Genomic DNA, 26,547 nt, shown 5'->3' with positions numbered 1-26,547 from the left:
GTGGTTTAAAAACTATTTGAAAGTGGGTCAGCAGACTGCGGCCAGACGAGGAACAAGAGAAAAAAACATTAACAGAGAAGACAGCCTCTCTCTTCAATTCGGGCTGAAGGACTTGTAGCGAGACCTCTTGTCAATTAGTTATTCACAATCTTCGACATTATTCTTTTCAGGGACGGCAAAAACTTGCCAGGTTTAACGCCCGTGAGTTTGCGACCCTGATTATTGATATTCTTAGTGATGCAAAGAGAAGGCAGCATGGAAAGACACTAGGTAGTCCAATTGGTAAGTAACCATTTAAAAACTTTCATGGTAATGTACTTAACTTTTTCAACTGTTAAAGTTTATATATCTATACAATGACTTGATCATTAACTTTACGTAATTATTGACAACATGAAATTAAACACAGGAGCAGGTATGTTAAACCTTGTTAACGGTAGGACAAAATAGAAAAGTTTTGTGAAGATACTTGTATTAGCCAGTCTAGACCTGGTATATTTAATGAGGAGTGAGGGAACGATGATGTAGCTTATTTGGTATTTCTGCTGCTTTTCCAGTATCTTGCAATGTTTATTCAAGTTATTTGTTTTTACGGCCTTGCAGCATAATCAGTTTAAAATTATTTCGGATACATTGTAGTGCAGTGAGACATTTATTTTCACTACCCTTTTATGTGGCACACTTTGCTGGAATGTCATTGAGGGGTGCTGTGATTGGGTGGGGGGGGGGGAGCATTGCCAAATTAGGAGATGGGCAGCCTTTGAGCCCCCTAGTGCTCACATTGTGGCACTCTCCTCACACTCCCGTCAAAGAGAACTAACGTAATTTAAATATCTGTGTGGCAGTTCGGAAATATTTAGACATATTGGACAGAAAGGAGCCTAAATGCATTGATTTTTGCATATTACTGCTATGTTAAAACTCGATTTTTAAAGGTATTTAATTCCTTCATTTTTGATGTTATTGGTCTCTGATTCACAAAAGCCAGATACATTGGACAGAGCATGTTCTGCAGCACCACTGAAAATCCTTTCTTAAGAAAGATGTCTGGAGGCGTGTATGAATACTCCGAGGATGACCCAGTTCCCTGCCTTCCCCACGTAGTACCTTTCCACACTGATTCATCTGATGTTCCAAGTTCAGTGGCATGCAATGCATTGCAAATGTGAGAACCTTTGAGTACGAGGCCAAAAGTTTGTAATCAGAGGCAGCTGTTCAAGAAGTCGATCACCAAATTTTCATGCAAATGAAAAGCTGCAATTTGAAAAGTTGTAAATGCTGCATGAGCAATTTTTATTCCACAGGATCACACATCGGTAGAATAATTCATTGCGTGGTATTTTGTTTACATAATACGTGGCTGTCACTAGGTCTTGATCTTTCTAGATATCCTTGCACCTTCTTCCAGCACTGCCATTCTAGATAATGATCAAAATGGGAGCAATAACTTGTTTCAAGACTCTGCCTCCCACCCCCACCATACATCTCCCTTCCTCCCTGTCCCTTTGATCAACTGTAGCAAAAACCAAGAATATTGAAGCCATTTTTGTACCCAGGCTGACAATATATATGAAAAGTATGTCTTTCGCAAAATGAACTGAACCGCCACAGCTGTATCACCCAATATATTCAGCAATACCATTAATTAGAAGCTTTACTAGACCTGAATATCAATACCATGATAAGGCAGAGACTAGGTACTCAATGGCTTACCTCCTGAATCCTCAAAAAACTATCCACAGGTCAAAAGTTAAAACTCTTGGTTGGGTACTCTCCACTTGCCTAAATAGGTGCAGCAACAACACTCAAAATGTCAACACCATTCAGGATATAGCCTAGTTGCTTGATTGACACCCCTGCTGTTAAGTTTGATATTCAACTCTCCACCACTTAACCCGTTTGAGCATGGGCTATCAAATGATCCACTGCAGTACCTCTCTCTCCACACTGATCTCCTAGCCTGCAAACCTCAGCCACTGAGAAGAGTAAGAGCAACAAAGTCAGGGAATGTTTTTTTTCTCTGCAAGTTTCACAACATTCTGATTGGGACAAATATCATTGTTCCCGCATTGAAATCTAATTCTCTTCCAAGCAGCATTGTGGGAGCACCATCACCACAAGGAACTGCAGCGATTCAGGAAAGTGACCTAGTCACCACCATCTCAGGGCAATGACAAGTGGACAATAAATATGCCATTGACCACATACTGAGGACAAATCTTAAAGAAAATGGAGAAATTCACTTTTGAAGATGTCTGAAGTGCTGAGGGAAAGGACTTTGTATTTAAAGTAGCTCTTCCTCATGCCACCCCAAAAAACTTAGTGTGCAATTACAGTGAATCAAAACCAACCAATCAATCACACTACAGCTTTTGACCAAAAAGTGGTCAAGATTTAATACATTTATCCATTGAGATTTTTGTATTGTTTGCTTCTTTTCTGACAGTCTCTTTCTTTTACACAAGTTGTTAAAAGAAAACTTAGTGTGTTTGTTTTAAAACTACCGTAATTTCTCATCAGACTTGGGTAGTTTGTTTCTCTCTCTCTTTCCTGGATTCTTTCAGAAGGCTACTAACTAATACCAGTACCTTGAACCCTCTGCACATTCTCTAAAATCATTCCCCAGGTTTAAGAATTGCTGACGCGTTGCTGGACCTGTGTGTAATGGGTTGCTTGGAGGAACATTGTCTGAAATGGATTGACTGGCAAACTTTCCCATTCTGCTTGCGGGACATATCTACTCAGTACCTCACAGTAGTACAATGCTGATTTTTGTTTGTATGTGTATGCACCTGTGTGAGATTATTAACTTAGCCCTTTAAACACTAGCAAAATAAATAATGCTGCAAATGCAAGCCTAAGCTGCCTTGTTTTTACCCAGAAAATATTGACTATCTTCTGCGGAACCAGAATGATCGCCCTGACAGTGACTTTGGTGACGATCAGCATGATTATGATAGTGTAGCTTCTGATGAGGACACAGACGCTGAGTTACACCGAAACGCATCATCAGCCAGAAACAACCGAGCAAAGGTGAGAAGTGTGATCTTGACAGCTTGCGTGATTTTAAGTTGGATAAGTTAATGGAGGATTTGAAATTGCCTTTTGTACATCTAGTTTGTTTCTTGATTGCGATCAACAGCAGCAACATACTTATCGAGTCCACATGAAGCCTCTTGCTCAAAAAACAATAAGAATTTGTGACACAAAAAAAGAGGTTACAAAAATTGTTTGCGAATGGATTGATCGCTAACTGACAAAACAACCATATTCATTTTACTACTCAATCAACTCTCTTGGTTTCCCCCAAACATCCAACTTGATGCCACATCTCCATGCTCAGTACTTTTCAGAAGAATAAACTGGAAACCGGCTCTGATATCCTTCCTAAGGCAGCTGCTTATTGCAGTGAGAAGTCTTTCAATGTGCTTACTCTTGACTTTTCATGGCACAACTGAGATACAATAATGTTTCGAGAATCTGCAAATCCATGTCCTTCCACTTGAAATTAGCTCATTGAAACTCTTGCTTTCTACCTCAGTAGGCTATCTTGTAACACATGCATCAAGCTGGATGGCTGGGGAAAACCAAGGAAGGTGACTGAGTAGTAAAATGAATATGGCTGTTTCATCAATTAGTGATCGATCCATTCATAAACAAATTTTTCTTATCTCAAATTTTTATTGTTTTTGAGCAAGAAGCTTCATTCAGACTCAAATGTCTCATTTTGTTACATAACTAGGTTTAATGTTTAGTTTCCGATACTATACAACTTAAAAGTGTTGGCACAGAGTCCTCATTCTGTTTATGTTGGAACTAAATGTTGGCAAACTAATGCAACCTTGATTTTATGTTGATATAGATTTTAAATAAAGTTTAGGTCATGCATGTCTTCATTTTCAAACCTCGGTTAAATTTTTTTGGTGCATGAACTGAAAGATTGCCTGTTAGATTTAGAACATTTCTTTGCACAATTTATTAATTTAATTTTCAGGTTGCAGGACCTAGGACAATTTTCCCACGAATGTAGTTGATGCACGACCTAAATTTGCATTAATTAAATGCATTGTATATCAACAGATCTGCTGGAACTATTAGCACTGCGGCCTCACAGCACCAGGGACCCGGGTTCGATTCCTGGCTTGGGTTACTGTCGGTGGGGAGTCTGCACGTTCTCCCCGTGCCTGCGTGGGTTTCCTCCGGGTGCTCTGGTTTCCTCCCACAGTTCGGAAGGTGTTCTATTTAGGTGCATTGGCCATGCTAAATTCTCCCTCAGTGTACCCGAACTGCGCCGGTGCAGTGTTAATGTAAACCTACTTGTGACACAAATAAACTTTAAACTAAGTTTATGAAAAAAAACCAAGATTGGTACAGTGAATGGTGATACATACTAACATGCTTTGAAATACATATCGCCTCAAACCTGCTGATGCTGAGTATCTAAAGAAATCTGTAACAAATTCCTTCATTCCTAGTAAATAATGCCATTTCTATCACTGAATATCTATTGCAAGTCTTCAGAAATGTTGCTTTCCATCAAATATTCTTTTCTAATTTAAATTCTGTAACAGCAGCTGAGATGCAGTGGCCGGCTCCCCTGTGGAATTGCTGCACTTTATATTGTAGGTGGAGGCAAGCAAGTTATTTGCCCATCTGAGTACTGGTAATCTAACTTCGTCCACGGTTGACTGGTCCTGAACAAAGCTGAAGTTTTCAACTTTTGGTCACTTTTCTAGATTAATCGATGCTTTGAATTAATTTTAGTGTTTAAAAACTTAGTGATTAATGTGGACTGTGGTCAGCTCTGCCCATTTCTATTCTGAATGCCAATGCCCTTTGACACTCTGCTCCCCACCAAAGTGTTGATCAATTGTGCTGCGGAGTTCAGAGAATAAATCAGAAATTTAACTCTTCTGTTGATAAAGTTTTTAAATTGATCCCAGAATCAAGAGTGCCTGTATTTTGCAACATATTCCTGCCAAGAGTCAAAACTCTTGCAAAACGACAGGAAATTCCATTAAGCTTGCCAACGCAAGACTGTCGTTTAGGGTCTTAACCACACTTGTTTTTTTAATATATAAAAGTGTCATTTTTGTAGTCTGGTATGCAGCCAAGATCTAAATTGCAGATTAAGAAACTGATGCAAAGCAGTAATGTCTTTCATTGCTCCTTTATTGAGCATGGTTACAAGGGCTTTGTACTTCATTTAATTGTTTTGGTGTGTTGCATATTCCAGTTGCCAGGTGTTAAATCTCATTTGCCTCGCAAGCCTCTTGTCAGGATACCTAGGTGCTGTCATTACATTTTAGTCATAACACATGCACAAATTTGTGCCTCTCCTCTCCATAAGACCATCAGACATAGGAGAATTGGGCCACGTGACCCATCAAGTCTGCTCCACCATTCAATCATGGCTGATATTTTTCTCATCCCCATTCTCCTGCCTTTTCCCGATAACCCCTGATCTCATTATTAATCAAGAACTTATCTATCTCTGTCTTAAAGACGCTCAATAATTTGGCCTCCACAGCCTTCTGCAGCAAAGAGTTCCACAGATTCACCACTCTCTGGCTGAAGAAATTCCTCCTCATCTCTGTTTTAAAGGATCATCCCTTTAGCCTGAGGTTGTGCCCTCTGGTTCTAGTTTTTCCTGCTAGTGGAAACATCCTGTCCACGTCCACTCTATCCAGGCCTCGCAGTATCCTGTAAGTTTCAATAAGATCCCCCCTCATCCTTCTAAACTCAGTACAGACCCAGAGTCTTAAACCATTCCTCAAACGACAAGCTCTTTATTTCAAGGATCTTTCTTGTGAACCTCCTCTGGACCCTTTCCAAGGCCAGCACATCCTTCCTTGGGTATGGGGCCCAAAACTGCTCACAATACTCCAAATGCGGTCTGACCAGAGCCTTATACAGCCTCAGAAGTACATCCCTGCTCTCGTATTCTAGCCCTCTCAACATGAATGCTAACATTGCAATTGCCTTCCTAACTCTTCTCTTTTCATCTTTGAAGTAAATGTTCTTTGTTTGAAGTAAATGTAATAGAACATAGAACATAGAACATTACAGCGCAGAACAGGCCCTTCGGCCCACGATGTTGCACCGACCAGTTAAAAAAAAAACTGTGACCCTCCAACCTAAACCAATTTCTTTTCGTCCATGAACCTATCTACGGATCTCTTAAACGCCCCCAAACTAGGCGCATTTACTACTGATGCTGGCAGGGCATTCCAATCCCTCACCACCCTCTGGGTAAAGAACCTACCCCTGACATCGGTTCTATAACTACCCCCCCTCAATTTAAAGCCATGCCCCCTCGTGCTGGATTTCTCCATCAGAGGAAAAAGGCTATCACTATCCACCCTATCTAAACCTCTAATCATCTTATATGTTTCAATAAGATCCCCTCTTAGCCGCCGCCTTTCCAGCGAAAACAATCCCAAATCCCTCAGCCTCTCCTCATAGGATCTCCCCTCCATACCAGGCAACATCCTGGTAAACCTCCTCTGCACCCTCTCCAAAGCCTCCACATCCTTCCTGTAATGTGGGGACCAGAACTGCACACAGTACTCCAAGTGCGGCCGCACCAGAGTTGTGTACAGTTGCAACATAACGCTACGACTCCTAAATTCAATCCCCCTACCAATAAACGCCAAGACACCATATGCCTTCTTAACAACCTTATCTACTTGATTCCCAACTTTCAGGGATCTATGCACACATACACCTAGATCCCTCTGCTCCTCCACACTATTCAAAGTCCTCCCGTTAGCCCTATACTCAACACATCTGTTATTCCTACCAAAGTGAATTACCTCACACTTCTCCGCATTAAACTCCATCCGCCACCTCTCGGCCCAACTTTGCAACCTGTCTAAGTCTTCCTGCAAACTACGACACCCTTCCTCACTGTCTACCACACCACCGACTTTGGTGTCATCAGCAAATTTGCTAATCCACCCAACTATACCCTCATCCAGATCATTAATAAATATTACAAACAGCAGTGGCCCCAAAACAGATCCCTGAGGTACACCACTTGTAATAATGGTAGATTTTAAATCACATTTATGCTTTATAGGCATTTATTCACTTGTAACTGAATTGAGATTGTGCTCACATTCTCTTAGCATTCCTAATCAGTTAAAGGAAAGCTGATTTAATCCATTTCCCAGAAACTGATGTGTACTGTCCAGCCATTCAGTTAAGTATTTTTGGTGCACGTTCAGCAACAAGCACATAGGAGGAGGCTTTCAAATGACGACTCATAATGTGTGGGATGTATTGAATATGTAACAACTTGCAGCTAATTCTGTTTCAATCATAACTGATTATACCATGTTGTTTTGTACATTTCCTTTTATTACTCTGAAACTGTGGCTCTAAAAATTAATTGCATGTTTCCTTCCAGAACTACCAGCTTCCCGTGTACCCCTACCAGCACACGGATTTAATAATTTAACCCCTTTAATGCTCAAGCATTGTGCAAAATGTACACATGAGGAGGGGAGGGACTGGCATTGTGATATTGTCACTGAACTAGTAATCCAGAGACCCAGTGTAATGCTCTGGGGACCTGCATTCGAACCCACCATGGTAGGTGGTGGAATTTGAATTCAATACAAAATATGGGATTAAATAGTCTACGGATGACCATGAAGCCATTGTCAATTGTCATTTTTTTAAAAACCATCTCGTTCACTAATGCTCTTTAGGAAAGGAATAACTTGCATGTGACTCCTGACCCACAGCAATGTGGTTGATTCTTAAATGTCCTCTGAAATGGTCTGTCTAGCAAGCCACTCTGTTGTGTCAAACTGCTACAAAGTGTACAAAAAGAAATAAAGCCAGAAGACCACCAAACATTGACCTAGGCACTGGGAACGACAACAGCAAACCCAGCCCCATCGACCCTGCAACCCTCATTAACATCTGGGGACGTGCCAAAATTGGGAGTGCTGCCTCACTAGTCAAGCAACTGCCTGACATTGGAATCATACCTCACAGCCAATGTTGCAGGTGCCACCGTTACCTTCACTGGGTAGGTCCTGTCGCACAGGCAGGACAGATCTAGTGGGTGGTACAGTGGTATACAGTCAGGAGGGACTTGTCCTTGGAGTACTAAATATTGACTCCATGAGGACTCATAGCATCAGGTCAAACATGGGCAAGGGAGCCTCCTGTTAATTATCACATACCTTCCCCCCCCTTCAGTTGATGACTCAGTACTCTCAATTTGGAGGAAGCACTGAAAGTGGCAAGTGCGCAGAATGTATTCTGGTTTGGGGACTTCAAGAGTGATCTGGTAACATTGGTAACCAAGCTGGCCGAGTCCTAAAGGACATTGCTGTTAGACTGGATCTGTGGCAGGTGGTGAGGGAACCAACGAGAGAAAAATATACTTTACCTCATCGTCACCAACCTACCCGCTACAGATGCATCTGTCCGTGATGGTATTGACTGACCACCACAGGGTCCTTGTGGAAGTGAAGTCAGGGTACCCTCCATTGTGTTGTATGGCACTACCATTGTTAACTGGAATAGACTTCAGACAGATCTAGTAACTCGAGACTAGGCAACCATGATTCACTGTGGGCCATCAGCAACAGAATTGTATTCTATCACAATCCGTAAACTCATGGTCTGGCATATCCCCCACTACCACTATCACCAAGCCAGGGGATCAACCCTGCTTCAGTGAAGTGCAGGAGGGCATGCCAGGACAGCACCAGGCAGACCTAAAAATGAAGTGTCAACCTGGTGAAGCTACAACAGTGGACTCCTTGCATGTCAAACAGCATAAGCAGCAAGTGATAGACAGCTAAGCAATCCCACAACCAATGGACCAGATCTAAGATCTGGACTCCTGTCACACCCAGAAGCGAATGGCAGTAGACAACTAAATAACTCACAGAAGGAGGAGGCTCCATAAATATCCCCATCCTCAATGATGGGGGAGCCCAACACATCATATGATATGATTGAAACATTCACAACAATCTTCAGCCAGAAGTGTCGAATGAATGATCCAACTTGACCTCCTTCGGAGGTCCCCAGCAATACAGATGCCAGTCTTCAGCCAATTCAATCACCCGATGAGATATCAAAAAATGAAACAGCTGAAGGCACTGGATACTACAGAGGCTATGAGCGCTGACAATATTCCAGCAATAGTACTCCAGAACTAGCTTTGCCACTAGCTAAGCTGTTCCCGTAGAGCTACAACAGAGGCATCTGCCCAGCAATGTGGAAAATTGCCCAAATGTGCATACAAAGCAAGAGAAATCCAACCTGGTCAATTACTACCCCATCAGCCTACTGTCAATCATCAGTAAAGTGAGGGAAGGGGGCATCAACAGTGCAGTCAGGAGGCATTTGTTTAGCAATAACCTACAGGTCCACTCAGCCCCTGACCTTATTATAGCCTTGGTTCATAAATGGACAAAGGAGCTGAACTCCAGAGGTGAGGTGAAAGTGACTGCTCTTGATATCAAGGCCACATTTGATTGAGTGTACCTTCAAGGAGCACCAGCAAAACTGGAGTCAGGAGGGTGGAAAACTCTGCTGGTTGGAGTCATACGTAGCACAAAGGAAGTTGGTTGTGGTTGAAAGTCAGCATCTCAGCTCCAGAACATCACTGCCAGATTTCCTTAAGGGAGTGTCCTAGGCCCAACCATCTTCAGCTGCTTCATTAATGACCTTCCTTTCATCATAAGGTCAGAAATGGGGATGTTCACTGATGACTGCACAATGTTCAGCACCATTTGTGACTCCTCAGATACTGAAGCAGTCCTTGCCCAAATGTGGCAAGACCTGGATAATATCCAGGCTTGGACTGACAAGTGGCAAGTAATTTTCCCTGTTGGTGGGTCAAAATCTTGGAGTTCCTTCCCTAACAGCACCGATGGAATATCTACACTATGGGGGTGCAACTGTTCGAGACAGCTCATCACCACCTTCTCGAGGGCAGTTAAGAATGATCAATAAATGTTGGCTTTGCCAGTGATGCCCAAATCTTGTAAAATGAATAAAATATTTTAAAAATCTTAAGTTGCTTTGATCATGAGCGTGCCATCTTCAGTGGGAATACAAGTTTGAACTTCTGCTTCTTTGAATGTATGGTCTGACCCACTAAGATTCCAACAAGCTCTGCAAGAGGAAAATTTGAGGAAATATTTTTAAATATCAAAGAACTAATATTGCTCTCAGCTTCACGAGTAGTAACTTTTACCCTTTCTGAACGTTTTACGGTAGCACAGTGGTTAGCACTGCTGCTTCACAGCGGCAGAGACCCGGGTTCGATTCCTGGCTTGGGTCACTGTCTTGCAGAGTCTGCACGTTCTCCCCCGTCTCTGCGTGGGTTTCCTCCGGGTGCTCCAGTTTCCTCCCACAGTCTGAAAGACGTGCTGGTTAGGTGCATTGACCTGGACTGTGGCGACTAGGGGAATTGCACAGTAACTTCATTGCAGTGTTAATGCAAGCCATACTTGTGACTAATAAATAAACTTTAAAAAAAACTTTACTTTGAAAAACATGAAAGAACAGCTGCTTCTAAACCAATACATTATTGAAATTTGCTTTTTTGAAGGAAGGTGGACCATAATTAGCAAACCAGCGGTTACAGCTAAATGAAGACTTGTCGTAAAGCCTGCCCAACAATCTTACTGCCACGCATCATATTATTGAAATTGCCTGTATTGTACTGCCTGTGGAAAATACCACTGCTAACCTCCATTTAATCCTGTACCTCTACTGATGGACGACTCAAATGCAAGGGGCATAACCAACATCTAGATTGTAAACTATTAAATCTGGACCCCATGTCTGCCATTAAAAAACATATTGGTGTTGGGTCAGGAATTTACACCCATATACAGCTGCCTTGGATTTCCCCCAATAAAGCAGCACCATAGAATGAGTTGTATGCACCATTCTATGATTGATCAAGTAAGGAGAGGTGTTTACAAAAAGTGGGTGGGTATAAATGTCTCCATAAACTAAGAGGGGGACAGTAAAGGATTAAGAAAGGCAGGGAACCAGTGCAAGAGGGGGCAAGAGACTAATTAGAAAAGTGTTGTGAATTGAGATGGCAGTTTTTCATTTCTTTGTGCAACTATATGTATGTGCCTGCTTCAGAAATGGCCTGAGTACTTTTACAGCCATGTTTTAGTGATGTTAAAAGCCCCACGTTACTTGAATATATTGGTTATTCATTTTTTTCCTTATTTCTTTTTGACATTAAGAGCATGGATTCATCTGACTTATCAGACGGCCCCATAACACTGCAGGAATACTTGGAGGTGAAAAAAGCTTTGGCTGCTTCAGAGGCTAAGGTTCAGCAGTTAATGAAAGTCAATAACAATCTAAGTGAGGAACTACGCAGACTTCAAATGCAGGTGAGTGAATCTAAATGAGGATTCTGATAGCTAAATGAGTGTTTGTTTCTGAGTAAATGCTGCAGAAGATTTAAAGGTGTTTTTATTTTTTTATTTGCACCAAGAGTCAATGTTTGATTCTGCACTTTTGCTTTTGGATTTTGGTGATTTTGATGAGCCAGTTATTTTTGGACAGTGCCAATAAACATTTGCAATAAAGGTAAAAGGAAAACTAAATAAAAAGAGAGGATTCAAATATATGGCAGATATTGCATCAAGAACTGATAAGTTAACATTTTGTCTAAGTCTTCATATGATTATATGCAAAAGATGGTGACCGGAATTCTCCATGCTCACCTGCGGCTGGGATTCTCCAGTCCCGCTGCAGTGGAGGAGGTTTGGCTGAGTGCCAAATTCTCCGTTCTCTCTGGTGACAGGGCGTACAAGATTGTAGAATTCCAGCTGGTACATTTTTGCTTTTCTTGGGTTACATAAAAACTGGTATCATCATAGAATCCCTACAGTACAGAAGGAGCCATTCGGCGCTTCGAGCCTGCACCAATAACAATCCCACCCAGGCCCTATCCTGAAACCCCCGTCAAATTCATTTTGAAAGTACCTTTTTCCTGCAATAATTCTGCAAAAGTTGCCTTTAGACCTGTCATTAGTTTCACCAGTGCTTCCATTTGAAAAGGATTATGGACCGCAACACAACGTATCTTGGTGACCAGAACCAGGTAAAGAACTCGAGATGTGGCCTGACCAGTGGTTTGATCTCGACCTCCCCTAACTAGCATTTAATTGATTTTGGCAGAGCAGTTGAACATTCTATTTTCTATGTTGTTTACTGTTTTCCATTGCTTAGATATATATCTGCTGAAACTTGGAATTGACAGGGATGGGGGTGTCGGGGAGTGTGGAGACGCACGTCACTGGACTAGTAATCAGAAACTTTGTGCTTTGGTAGGATTTGAATCCGGGTCCCCAGAGTGAAATGTGAATTCGATTTTTTTTTAAAAATCTGGAATTAAAAGTCTGTTAGTGACCAATAAAAACAATGAACTGCCTAGTTCACCATTGTTCTTTAAGGAAGGAAATGTGCCATCCTTACATGGTGCACAGCAATGTGGTTGACTCTTAAAATGCCCTAGCAAGCCACTCAATTGTATCAGAACTGCTAATAAGTATAGAAGGAAGACATACACCACATTGACTGCAGCAGTTCAAGAAGGCAGCTCATTACTTCAAGGGCAATTGGGGATGGGCAATAAATGCTGGACTTGCCAGCGAAGCCCACATACCACAAATGAATTTTTAAAAACAGTTCCCTTTCCACGTCATCTTTAGTTATTTCAACATCATTCAGAGTTTTTGTGTGTTGGTTATTTTTTTTTATTTTGTCTAACTTGCTCTGTGTGGTGCTCCCTCAAATTAGTCCACAATTCCCATAACAATCCATCCCAAAAGCATTCCGTTTCTGAAGCCCAACATGGGTAGTACTGGACCTGCTGGTCTTACCATGCAGCCTAAGCCTGGTGAGTGGTGAAATTGACTTGGTGCACTTTGTGCTGGAAATCAAAGCACCGCCCACGGTTTTTGCCATATTTCAGAGTTATTGCTTTCAGGCCCTTTAACATAAATGCCAATCTACTGCTTGCACCTGCAGATTTTATTTTTTATTCATTTGTGGGACATGGGTGCCACTGGCTGCCCAGCATTTATTGCCCATAAAATCCCTTGTTGCCCGAGGGCAGTTAAGAGTCAACCACATTGCTGTGGCTTTGGAGTCACGTCTAGGCCAGGCCGGGTAAGGACAGCAGATTTCCTTCCCGAAAGGAGATTAGTGAACCAGATGGGTTTTCCCAACAATCAACAATGGTTTCATGGTCATCAGTAGATTCTTAATTCCAGATTTTTTTTAATTGAATTTAAATCCCACCATCTGCCGTGGTGGGATTTGAATCTGGATCCCCAGAACATTAGCTGAGTTTCTAAATTAATAGTCTACCAATAATACCACTAGGTCATTGCCTCTCCTATTCTCACTCTTTCAAGTCCTCTCCTTGTTCCCCTCAGTTGCCCCACTTGATTGACTCTGTCTGTCTCTCTCTCTGTCCGGGTTTTTTACTATGTACTATTAACACCAGGTGCATTGGTTTTGTTGCCATCTGGACATATCAGCTACTTGCATGCAATCTTGTTAAATTTAAAGCCAATGCATGCTGCTAGCCCTTTGGATGTCTTCCTGTTGACATCATTTGCTCCATTTTGCTTCTATAACTTTCACAGCGTTTGATGTTGGCAGGAAGTGCTTGATGTGAAACTGAAGTAGGTATTACTTGGCCAACAAAGTTGAGCTTTTTCCAGCTGTAGCAGCCCTCCTAACATTAAGTTATGAACATTGAAAATGATAAACAATTAGAGTCTGGTACTGTCCGACCAATTTACAAAATATAATTTAAGAAAAAATGTCCACCTACTTATTGGCTTTCATTATGAAGCATGAAAATTAACAGATTGATAACTTGCTTTCCTGGGTTATGTTAGAATATCAATCGGGGAATCTCGGTTGCCCTTTTCCAAGAAATCCTTTCTATGAGCAAGGATCTTCCTAAAATAGACCTATGCGCTTCAATCACTTAAGATTGGAGTTTCACCACTGGTAACGTTAAGGGCGAAGCAATCTTTAAAAAGTTGCTGTAGCCTACTTATCATGAGAATAGTTAGTGCCTTTTGTACTGCTGTAGTTCTTGGTTTGTTTTGTGCTGCAGCCAACTTTCCAACCCATATGCAGCATGGCTTTCTTAGTCCGTTGGTGGCTGGATTCTTAGGCTGTAACTAAAATCTAACTGAGACTTGTAACTGAGTGGTAGCAGTAGCAAAATTATGGAAATTTGTCCCACAGAAATTAGTACCTTCTGTTAATTTACAGAGCAGCACTGGTTTTATTCGGTGTGAAGGAGTTTGGATTTTTTCCCCATTTCCATTAGTTGGGAAAAGATGGTGTTGGTGATGAACTTTCTTCAAGCTTTCATTTTGCAATGCAGTGGTCTGTTGTTCTGGAAAATTAGCCAAATTTGCTTTTTATATAAAAGTCCAATACACCATTATATTTGGTGCAGACCTTTCACCATTTATGGAAGTCTATGTTGTACATGCATTTGTAAGAGTGAATTAATAGATATAGTAAAACGGGGGTGGATCTAACACCCCGCATTAGCGTAAAATCACACGCTAGTCAAATGCTCTACCTCAAGGTCCTAGTATCAGCAGAACTTGCCAGAAAGGTTGTTTACTTGTTTGAAAAAGACAGTTTTGGTGGCACAGTGGTTAGCAATGCTGCCTCTCAGCGCCAGGGACCTGGGTTCGATTCCCGGCTTGAATCACTGTCTGTGTGGAGTCTGCGCATTCTCCCCGTGTCTGCGTGGCTTTCCTCCGGGTGCACCGGTTTCCTCCCACAGTCCGAAAGACGTGCTGGTTAGGTGCATTGGTCATGCTAAATTCTCTCATAGTGTACTGGAGCAGGCACCAGAATGTGGCAACTAGGAGATTTTCACTAACTTCATAGTGGTGTTAATGTAAGCCTACTTGCGACACTAATAAATAAGCTTATAAAGAGATTACCGAAAAGCTTCTGGGTGAAGGTTTAATAATAAACCTACGTAGACGAGCCTGAAATTTAAACAATGTTCTGCATAATGGCTAACAGTCTGTATGTAACTTGGAGCAGAGAGTTGTATTAGAATGCTCGTAGTAGAATGCTCTCCCTGTGATGCAGCAGAGGAAGGTGCTACTCCAGAGGTTCTCTGGGGTAGTTCCCTCCATGCTTGTATTTGAATAAAATATTGCAACCTGTCCCTGGGTCTCCTATGGTTAATTGGAAGAAGTCCACCACAGCGCATTATAGATTAGTCCTGTATTGAATAGATTTTGTTATACTCATTTGTTTGATATGAATGAAATCTGTTAAAATAATTTGCTCCCTCCATCCATACCAATAAGATTAGCCCTGCAAAACGCACTACGGTCTCCTGTTTACTGTAACATCCAAACGTCACTGCACATCAACTAAAAGTTATGCAAAAAGTCACAGCACATCGAAGGGCATAGCGTTATCTACAGTAAAATAAAACTAACAGGAAAGCAAACCTGGTCTCGTGAATTAAATCTTTTTTCTGGCATTCTATGAATAAATAATATTTGGCTGTATATTTTATTTTTGAGATGTTAAATGCTCCCAGCTAATGGACTAGACGCAACAGTACACTGCTGATCCCTGAGCTGCCTCTTTGAGATTATTTAGGGGAGGCCTAACACTAACAGCGCAAGTTTGATTCTCGTTCCAGCTGAGTAGGCTGCCTCCTCGCCCTGCCTCTGAGTAGAAGGCAATGACCGATCACCACTAACAAAACAAAACAGTCAAAACCAATAGCTCAGGATGAAGTGTCAGCAGACAATGAGGCAAGGACCTGCCTTCAAGCAGAGCGCACATGAACGAATATCATATGTCATATTGTAGCTTTTACTATAATAAAGAACAAAGAACAATACAGCACAGGAACAGGCCCTTCGGCCCTCCAAGCCCGCGTTGTTCCCTGGTCCAAACTAGACCACTCTTTTGTATCCCTCCATTCCCACTCCGTTCATGTGGCTATCTAGGTAAGTTTTAAACGTTCCCAGTGTGTCCGCCTCCACCACCTTGCCCGGCAGCGCATTCCAGGCCCCCACCACCCTCTGTGTAAAATACGTCCTTCTGATATCCGTGTTAAACCCCCTCACCTTGAACCTATGACCCCTCGTGAACGTCACCACCGACCCTATCTATGCCTTTCATAATTTTATACACCTCTATTAGGTCACCCCTCATCTTCCGTCTTTCCAGTGAGAACAACCCCAGTTTACCCAATCACTCCTCATAACTAAGCCCTTCCATGCCAGGCAGCATCCTGGTAAACCTCCTCTGCACTCTCTCTAAAGCCTCCACGTCCTTCTGGTAGTGTGGCGACCAGAACTGGGCACAGTATTCCAAATGCGGCCAAATGGCATTATCCTTAAAGGAATATTTTGACTACATTGTGGCAAGTGTTTTTTTTTAAGCAAGCTGAGTTTGTGAAGCAAAAATCTACGACTCCACCCCAGCATTTTAGACACCAGACAACATACCACATCTCTTTTTTTAATACAGTAGTTGTTATTGCAGTCTGCAATACAACTTGTAATAGTGCACTTTATGTATTTTCACACGACTACATTTACAAATATGGTGAAAGATGGAGTACAGTAAGGGTGCTTTGGTGAATCTTTTATAAAACATTGGATCAGCCTCAATTGGAGTATTGTGTCCAATTCCAACAATTCAGAAAGGCTGTGGAGGCAATGGTGGGGTGCAGGAGCAACTTCAGAATGGTTCCAGGGATGAAAAATTTCAGTTATGTGGATAGATTGGCAAAGTTGAGATTCTGCTCCTTAGAGTTGAGAGGAGATTTGATGGAGGTGTTCAAAGTAGTCAGGTGTCTGGACAAAGTAGATGGGGGAAAACTTTTGCCATTGACGAAAGGGTCGAGAACCAATGGATACTGATTTAAGGTAATTGGCAAAAGAAATTGGTGGCACAGTGGTTTGTACTGCTACCTCGGCGGCAGGGACCTGGATTTGATGGCAGCCTTAGGTGACAGTCTGTGTGGAGTTTGCACCACCTCTCCGTATCTGTGTGGATTTCCTCTGGGTGCTCCAGTTACCTCCCACAATCCAAAGATGTGGACTGTTGGGTTCAGTGAATAGACCTAAGTTGTCCCTTAGTGTCCATAGATGTGTAAGGTTAGGTGGATTAGCTATGGTAAAATGTGCAGGGTTCCAAGGCTGGGGCGGGAGGGGTGGGCCTGGGTGAGATGCTCTTTCGGAGAGTCGGTGCAGACTCTCTGCACTGTAGGGATTCTATGTAAGCAGAAGTGACATGATGTAAATCCTCTTCTTGCAGCAAGTGGTTAGGATTGCCTAAACTTAGTGGTGGAGGCAGATTGAAGGTAGTTTTCAAAGGAGAATGGGATAATATCTGAAGGGAAAATAATTCCAGGGGAAATGCAGGGGAGTGGAACTTGCTGAGTAACCCTTGCAGAGAGCTGGCATGGGCACAATTGGCCAAATCGACTACTTCGGTGCTGTAGTCATTCTGTGATTCTATATCTGTCAATGGCATTGGTCATTTTAAGTGTTAGTTGCTGTATTTGCACAATATCTGTTAGCACTGCAGACTAACTTCAGTGTTGTGGTATTTTTGTTGAACGGTAACAATGCTACGATAAATAAAGTTAAAACCGCTAGTCAATGTATGACTGTGGTCCAGAGACTTTCAATAATTTCTCAAAGTTAATGTTCACTTTGGAGACTTGATTGCATGATCTCTAAGCTTTAGTGTAAAATAAAAATGAGTCAGGGAGCTATGTCACATTAAAATATTATTGTTATCCAGTAAGCCAACTTAACAGCAAGGAATTTTCAGGCAAGAACATTAATGATGCTTATGTTAGTAACTTGTAATTGAATTTACCCCAGTTTTGCACCAAATTGTTTGTTGCTGTCCAACTCATTTTGGTACAGCATTTGAATTTATGTCACTATACACTTATTTGGCATCTTGCATTATTTTAATAGTCCCGAGCACCGGCAAAGAATGTGTAACATGCAAATAATCAGACACCATGAACATCTAACTGAGGTGTGAATATTCCTGTGGTTCGCCTTTATATAAATAGACCTAATAAATTAGAGAGTCAGTGATCAGATTTCGGGTCTAAAATGTAATTATTTTATGGCTGTTCGACTGCACATCCGCTGTAATAGGCATTCTAATATTTTTTGTTATTTTGCACCAGAAACTAGGACAAATATTTGAAAAAGTAATCTGTAAAATGATATGGTGGAGGGGGGGGAGGCTGGTGGTTTGAGACAAATTTTATAACTCTTTATTTAAGAGTGACGACCAAATGGCCTTCTGTGTTTAAAATAAAATGATTTCCCGGACAGTCAATGGTAGCCAATGTTATTTCTTTTCTTGCCTGCAACTATTACCTGTTCTGATGACATGCCCAAAGTTACCAATTTTTCATGTAGGAAAACTGAGGATGCAGACTTGTGTCCAACATGCTGTAGCACTCTGCACTGATACCTTTAAATGCTTTCACTTTGCCGAACTTAATGCTGCCCTCACTTTCTTCAGATGGTTTCAGACATCCTATCCTATTTGGCATGTTGAACTAGACAAATTCAAAATTTTTGTATGAAACCACATGAATATTTAGTAATCATCGATTTTTAATGATGGAAACCTAGATATGAAATATAAAATAATTTAGTCACATCTGAAGAGTGTAATCCTAGCCATCTACACCCTCCTATTTTATATGTTGCTGTGTGTAATTTTTGATAAAGCAAATGTTTAAATTTTGCAATGAAGAGGGCTCCTTTAATAAATTATTTTAAGATGTTGTGGATCCCTTTTGATAAAATTTCAGATTAACAAATTGCAGACAGAGAACGCACAAATGAAACAGCAAACTCCGAGTCTACATCCATCACCAACTACTAGTGACCGCCAAGACCTTGCCCCCCACCCAAGCGCAAGTAGACGTGACCGACAAGCCGTGTCCATGTATGAAACCAGATCAGGACAGAAATCCTTTGGACAAACTACTGATGACATTGCCACAAGACTTCAGCCTTTGGATTGCAATGTGAGTTAATGCTTTACGATGGGGACTTCATTTCAAACCAAGTGCATTGACCTTCAATTCAGCTTGTTGCTTAATCACTATTAACAAAACAATAATAACTGTTTAGTTTAGGAATTGTAGAACAGTCTCTCATTTCCCAGGCTCAAAATTCTGGGGGGAGAAATATTTTCCAGCATTCATTAATGAGGTGTTTCATCTTCTAACCCTAGCTGCAGTGCAGAGTTCTAGTTATAATTTGCAAGTGAGTTGCCGTTGTGTTCAGATGCACTGTCAAAGACAGTTCGTGCTCAGCATTCAGTTTTGTATAAAATTCCCATTTGTGTGATAAAGTGGCCATGTCTAATACACGTGCGAGTTGTAAACTATCCCATCAGTTACACAAGGATAGAGATTTGCAAGGACATGTGGCACTGAGCAATCATAAAACACACACACTTGATGCATGTGGCTCTGTTCCTGGTCCTTGTCTTTGTTCACGATTTGCAGTATTTGAATACTTCATCATTTTTGTGATCCCACATTCCATGCAACTGGTGTAATTAAGTTGTTTTTCAGTTGAATTCACCTTGGTTACTCTTTCAAATTATTAATTCTTCTGATCCTTAACACTGGGTTGAACGAAAAAGTTGGAGACGGGTATAATTCCCAAATCCTTGAATTGGCCCTACCCTGCCCCAACGGATAAGGGAAAAATAAACGTTCAAAATTCGGAAAATGAACCAAGCCCAAATCCAATCGGGTTTCGCTAATTATCTTAACATATTTGGAATTCTGCATAATGGCTCTAAATCTAATGATGAACAAAATCTGGTGGAGTCTATCATCAATATACTGATAATGAACAGATATAAGAGTCAGTCACTTCTAGGATTGATGCACTCAGTGAGATGCGGAGACAGAACAGGTTACTGTGGGTGCATAAATATTTTAATGTATAGATGTAGGTATGAATATAGAATTGTCAGGTGGTGCTGGTATTAAATATTTGAAACCACATTTCAGATTTGCACACTTTTTATATATGCCAACAATTTCAAGTAGATCAAACAATTTTTGAAAAGACATTTTCATCTCATTATTGCTAATGACCAGCACATCTACAAAAATGAATTAATCTACAGTATAATTGTTCAGTGAACATTATTTTGAGAATAGTTAAATAAGGGAAATCACTGATTCAATTCAAAGTTTTAAGTAAATGTTGCTTCATTTGTGCTATTTTGTTTCATTAATAGCATATGCACGTTGCATTAACAAAATTCACAATCTACTAGTTGATCTGACATAAGACAACTGCTTTTGTTTGACTTCTTCAGCATGAGACTGTTTAACCAGTATTTGTCTACATAATGCAAGTTGGCAATAACAAGTTACATGCATGTTTTTTTTTAAAAGTTCATTAATGTCAATGTGCATGTCATTGTTTACACTGTCCCTTCCATGTTACAGATTCGCAGGGGTGTCTCCGTGACCTCTGTGCCTTTTCCCTTCTCTCCGCTGCACTCCTGTTCACAGGACTGCGGCAGATCCGTGGTTAAGTACCATCTCAGTTGGGCTCAAGTAAGAAGGGGCAGAAAGGATTCCAGCAAGTGTTCTAGGAGTGTCCGTGCCTTTTGCATGGATTTTCTTCCTCTATAATCTTTGCTTCTCTTTTCCCTTTAAAGATGGGAGGTTCTTTTTTGGAATGCCTAATTGAATATGTCAAAATAACTTTCAAACAATATTTTTCTTCAGTTTTGGAATGAAGTACATAACTGAAAGTGAAACTGCACTTTGTTAATAAGTTTCACTGCAATATACTTAGGTTAATGAATATAACCATGATCTTTTCTCATGATACCGCAGTTGTTAATTCCATTTGAAGTGTTGGCACAGGAGTTATTTGACTTGTAATGTAGTGCTAGTTCGGTCATGGAAGGACCTATGGAAATCCACCATTTGCAGTCTTCCAGTGTGTTCTAATAGAATTTATGCAAGTCAGTAAATTGTTGCAGAACCACATTGTGTTGTCAATTAGCCTGAACACCATATGGTGTATTACATTGGCAACCTTGTATTAAGTCAACTTAGTTCATGGTACAGTTTAAAAAAAATAGAAACTTGGTCACTTGAAAAAGAACTCGAGAAACTTTATGCTTACAGCACATCACTGAAGTTGGTCCAAAATAATACTGTCCTAAATCATCATCTATGGTGGTATGCGTTGAAAAAAATCATTAGACACATCTAGCCTCATTTCTGAAAGATCTTCCTGCCATTTCATACCAATTTTACCAGTTCATTTATTTCCCTAATAACTTGACTAATTAAATGAAGCAATTTTTTCCCCCCTCCCCAGTATCTTCCAACTTAATGTTAATCAAATCAATTTTTAACCTAGTTTGGTGGCTGAGTACAGGATAAGGAAACTAGGCCTTTTAGGAGAGAAATTAGGAACAACATTTTTAAATCAAGGGTAGGGAAATTTTGGATCTCTGACTCCAACTCCCTGAAAAAAGGATATGGGGATCAACTGACGTTTTGAAGGAAGATTTTTATTGGGTAAGAGTGTCAAAAGATGAGGAGCAAAGGTGGCCAAATAGAATTGAGATTCAGATGCGCCATAGAAGACTGAAACAGACTTGAGGGGCTGAGTGGCCTATTGTTTTATGGGTCCCCATATACTGAAGAGGTGGCAAAGTTACAGTTAGACACAGGTTTACATGTGGCATTAATATTTTACAAAACTTGAAAAAATGAAACAGAGCATTGCTCCAACCATTTTTTGAATCTCAAGTGTGAATTTTCAGAATGTTATCCTTTTAATTTTGATATGTGCCCTCAAGTGAAAAGTTTTTCAACTATTAATATAGGGTGGTCTGAAAATGAGGATTATTTACAACTGAACTAAAAAGCTGCATAACAAAACATGAATAAGGTGAATTGAAATGGTTATGCAGTGTGCATTCCAAAAGATAAGCCCCTCTTGCTCAGCTGTTAATGTGAACACTGCATAGTTAAATAATGCTTCCCTTTTAACAATCTCAACACCTTTTCCCCTCTTGAATAGCATATTGACCTTCGGTGATCACGTATTTTGTCCAGCAAGGCCATTTGCCATTCAAGTACTCTTACATCTTTATTGTTTTCTGCTGACTGTTCCAATTTCTCCATGTATTAACCCTTTGAGCACTGCTTTCCTCCCTCTTTCAGTCGAATTGAGGCGCAGGTTTTGTAAATTTAAATAAAAGCAGCTGATGAATTATGTTTTAATAGCGGGTATGGAAGCCATTAACCGAAGCATTATAAAACTAAAACATCTGTGTTTTTTATAGTCTAATTTATAAAAAGCCTTTGGGGGTGCAGGAGATCAATGGTAATGTGGCTGAACAAAATCAGCAGAGGGTCAAACTATTGAAGGAAAATATTCACACACTTTTACTCTTGCACGCAGAAACTAGGGGTACCTTTCTGTTCATCGAAAATGTTTTTCTTTCCCTGTGAATGGTTTTCCTTTGTTTTGTTGTCTATAAGTTTTTGACTGTCAATATTTTTGAACTGAGTTCATTGCAATTATTGCAGATAGCTGTCTTTCCCACAATTAATTTCATCCATTTTAGATTGACAAATACTGAATCAAAATTCCAGTAGATTTTTCTCAAAGGAAACGTAGAACTGTCCTCCTAATCCTCAGGGATTTTAATCCCCTGAGACTCGGTGCCTGCTCAGATGGTCAAAACCTGTTGTTTCCATTAGTGGGATTTATTGTAAATTCCCACTAAATATTATCGAACCAAAAGCATCAAAATACGTAATGCGGGAGGGGGGGGGGAAGACTTCCCATTTTGCACCGCCTTCTCGGAGGCGATAAATGCTGGTCCTGCCAGCGTCACCCACATCCCAGGAATGAATAGAAAAAGAATTGCAACCTTGAAATGCAACAGTCGACTGCTACTGTAGTCCTCAAAGGGTTAAATTCTTAGCGTTTAGTCAAGATTGCTTTTTTGATTGAGAATATTACAATCAAAGACGCTGATATTGTTCGTGTAAAATAAAAGGATATTTTTATAATTTTAGTAAACTGCATGAAGAAGGCATCATGCATAATGGCAGATGATTCTGAGATCTCACCGTTCATGTTGATCGTAGTAAATCCTTGCAAGGTTTCCTTGAATCGAGATTTAGTTACAGTTTGGTGTTAGAAATTCCTTGTCCTTTATTCTTTTAGGTTATAGGTGAGGGTAACAAAGGAAATCTGAACAGGAGAGCAAAATACTGCAGATGCTGGAAATCTGGATGAAAAACAGAAAATGCTGCAACTGCGCATTGGGACTGGTAGCATCTGTGGAGAGAGAAATGGAGTTAATGTTTCAGGTCAATGACCTGCTTCAGAACTCTGGAATGGTAGTCAACCTGAAACTTGAATTTTTTCCCCTTCACAGATGCTACCAGACCTGCTGAGTGTTTCCAGCATTTGATTTGAAATCTGGATAGAGTCCAGTTCAGATCTTGTTTTTATTTTCAAGTTTGTACTTGAATTCATGGCATTCTTAGACAACTGTATCCCTTCCAAAGAAGTGCAAGTATTAACTTTGTGTGTACATATAGTTTGCGTAATCAATCGATGTATTCACGAATCTCTAATTATTTTAATGAAGTCTTACAATTTGCATAAAATAAATGTCATGTACTGAGCGATACAGTTATGGGAGCAAATTTGCTCTTGCAGGAAGCTGGCAAAATTACGTTTAAAAGAAAGTTATTTTTGAATAGCTATAGGAAAAAAATAATTTGATAGTGTTCTTGAAAGCCATCTGACAGAAATATTTGAGAAATTATTCTAATTCATCTCCCTTTTGTGTGAAACTGCATTATGCAGTTCTATGGGTGTATCATGTGCACTTGATTCTCCCACTTTCCTCATTTTTGGAAGGAAAGTACAAAACCAGTGTTACAGAGGCAGCATCTAGGTATTGTGCCTTCCATTGATGCCATCAAAAGTCAAATTTCAACAAATCTTAAGCTTTGGTGAAGTTTATAGGTTTCTGTGTAACAACTGCCCATTTAATTGTAGACATGTCCATTTCAAATGCATTGCTTGAAAGCAGGTTAGCTTAAGAATGTGGAACTTTGCCCCTTCCTCCTCCTCCAATGCCCCACGCCCCCTAACATTATTGTGTATGGCTCTTTCCATCTTAGATATGAAGATAACTAGTACAGTCATAGCACATTAAGGACTTGAAAGTTGTTACTTGGGACCAGTCTGGTTTTGCATTATGAAACTACAGTGGTGAAGGGAGGACTTGATCTTCCATTTAAAATTCAATACTTGATTAGTATGTCCAGTTCTCGCATATACATGTGAAAATGTTTTGCTTAAAATCCTGTTGTATGGGAAATTCAGGAATGAGGAAAAAAGAAAAATGTTCAAAACCTGCAATCAGCTAGTTCTGCAGCATTAGAAAGATGCTGTTGAAACAGGAAAACTGAGATATATTGGAACCATCTGCCGTAATGTAGGTATTAACGGAAAAAGGTTAATCTCTTCCCAAGAATGCATGCACTTTTATTACTTTTCCTTTTCTGTTAACCCCAAAACTGCTGACTCTTTGGGTGCAGGGACAAGGGAATGTCAAGAAGTTTAAAATATTTAAACTGTACTTCGACGTGTATGCCAGTTAAGATCTAATTGTAAAGCTTGTGATTCAGAACATTCAAAAGGTTCAAAGAGTCTTGGGCTTTTAGAGGCATCTTTGTTATTTTGTTAACCAGTGAATTTAATGTATATTTTTATGGTGTCAGAGCTGTTGCGAATTGAAACAACCATCCAAAAAAGCAATTAAGAGTTGGATGTTCTGAAATCATATATAGTCCAGGTTTGCAGAGCAAAATTTGTAAACCCTCTGGTTGGTCAGATGCACACCGTCCTTTAAAGGATCCCAGGACATGTTAGTAATGCAGCTGGCAGATTTGCACTTCCACAGCATTTTAATTCCTTGTTTAAAAGAAGAAATAATTGGAACTTAGCTTTCCATTTTGAAAGTATAATATTGACAGGGGGGGGGAGAATTTTTAAAACCTCGGGCCTCAAGCCCCCTCTCCACCCCCATCCAATCTGTGCACCCACCAGCTTGTGTTCTAGCCGAATGCCCTGTATTGTGTGCTCATTACTTTAAGTAGTGGTCTCATTGATTCAAACTGGTGTTGCAGTAGGAATCTTGAGGTTTGTCTTGGAGTTACATTCCTTCGACTTCGTACGTCAATCTCTCTGTACCTCTGAGATTTTGATTTTAATATTGAATCTGCAGATTATGGCTTTCCTGCAAATCTTTTGGAAAATTTTCCATTAGATTTTACAAATTTTGCTATTAAATGTGAACCTGGTATCCAATTCAGCGAAACCTTATGTTTTACCTTTTCTTTTTTGTACAGTTCTTGGTTTCATTAAGATGAAATTAACTTTGAGAATGTAATTTAAGGAATTCTCCAACTGGGCATTTGAAAATGTTGTTCCAAGATAAGTATAGGAATCTGCTGTTCCTACTCTTGATCCCATGTGAAAAAATTGAGTTCATTTAAGTATAAAATGATCTAAGTATTTTTAATGTGTAAAGAGTCTTTAAACAGTCCTTGAAAGGATTCAAATCTACTGAGCCAGGGGCTTGGTGAATAATTGGTTTGTCATTTTTATTCTGGCTATTTACAATGGAACTCCATCTAAGTATACCAACACTGTATTGAGTTATTACAGTTCTGTAATTGGCTTGTGTTCTTCAACCATCTAATTTTAATTGAGATTTAAGGAAAGGGATGTTGGAGACGGCAATAAGTAGTAAGGATAAAGGCATCGTGGGTTTTTTAGAATCACAGAATAGAATCCCTACAGTGCAGAAGGAGGCCATTCGGCCCATATAGTCTGCACTGAACACTATCCCACCCAGACTCTATTCCCGTGACCCCTCATATTTAGCCTACCAACACCCCTGAAACTAGGGTTAATTTAGCATGGCCAATCAACCTAACCCGCACATCTTTGGACTGTGGGAGGAAACCCACACAGACATGGGGAGAATGTGCAAACTCCACACAGATGGTGACCTGAGGCCGGAATTGAACTCGGGTTCAATTGGCACTGTGAGGCAGCAGTGCTAACCACTGTTGAGGGAATAGTGACTGTATTGAAAGGCAGAAGAACCATGCTTGAGGCAATGGGGTGACTATTTATGATATTGGCTAAAATGGAGGCCCAGAAAGGAAGTTGCATGATTGGGCGTTTAATGGGATTAGCATGAAAGGAACAGAAGCCTCCCTATTCCGAGGAATCAAATGAACAATATTCAATTTAGGGTTTGCACCTCATCAAATTCTATAATTTCTACACTCAAAAGTAAGGCCTGAAACAGTGTTAGGGTGTCTATTGTCCCAATAGGGGGGAGGGGGGGGGGGGGGGGGGGCAGGGGGAA

General features: G+C 40.5%; 1 protein-coding gene across 7 annotated transcripts in view; it reads left to right on the top strand.

The window, feature by feature from the left end:
- The window catches only part of git1 (G protein-coupled receptor kinase interacting ArfGAP 1), a 194,429-nt gene that overhangs the window by 160,656 nt on the left and 7,226 nt on the right, over window positions 1–26,547 (top strand). For 2 of the 7 annotated variants that reach the window (XM_078224850.1, XM_078224849.1), the window contains exons 12-16: window positions 171–282; window positions 2,882–3,033; window positions 11,244–11,396; window positions 18,902–19,105; window positions 20,555–20,665. In XM_078224850.1, the coding sequence (XP_078080976.1) occupies window positions 171–282; window positions 2,882–3,033; window positions 11,244–11,396; window positions 18,902–19,105; window positions 20,555–20,665 (732 nt within the window). Of the gene's footprint in view, window positions 1–170; window positions 283–2,881; window positions 3,034–11,243; window positions 11,397–18,886; window positions 19,106–20,554; window positions 20,666–26,547 lie in introns of all 7 variants that reach the window. The other 5 variants (XM_078224847.1, XM_078224846.1, XM_078224851.1 and 2 more) reach the window with 3 other exon arrangements.

This window comes from Mustelus asterias, chromosome 12 (assembly GCF_964213995.1).
Source record: "Mustelus asterias chromosome 12, sMusAst1.hap1.1, whole genome shotgun sequence".
Lineage (NCBI taxonomy): Eukaryota > Metazoa > Chordata > Chondrichthyes > Carcharhiniformes > Triakidae > Mustelus > Mustelus asterias.
Note: the sequence above shows the minus strand (reverse complement) of the source record. Positions and strands in the feature narration are given on the sequence as shown.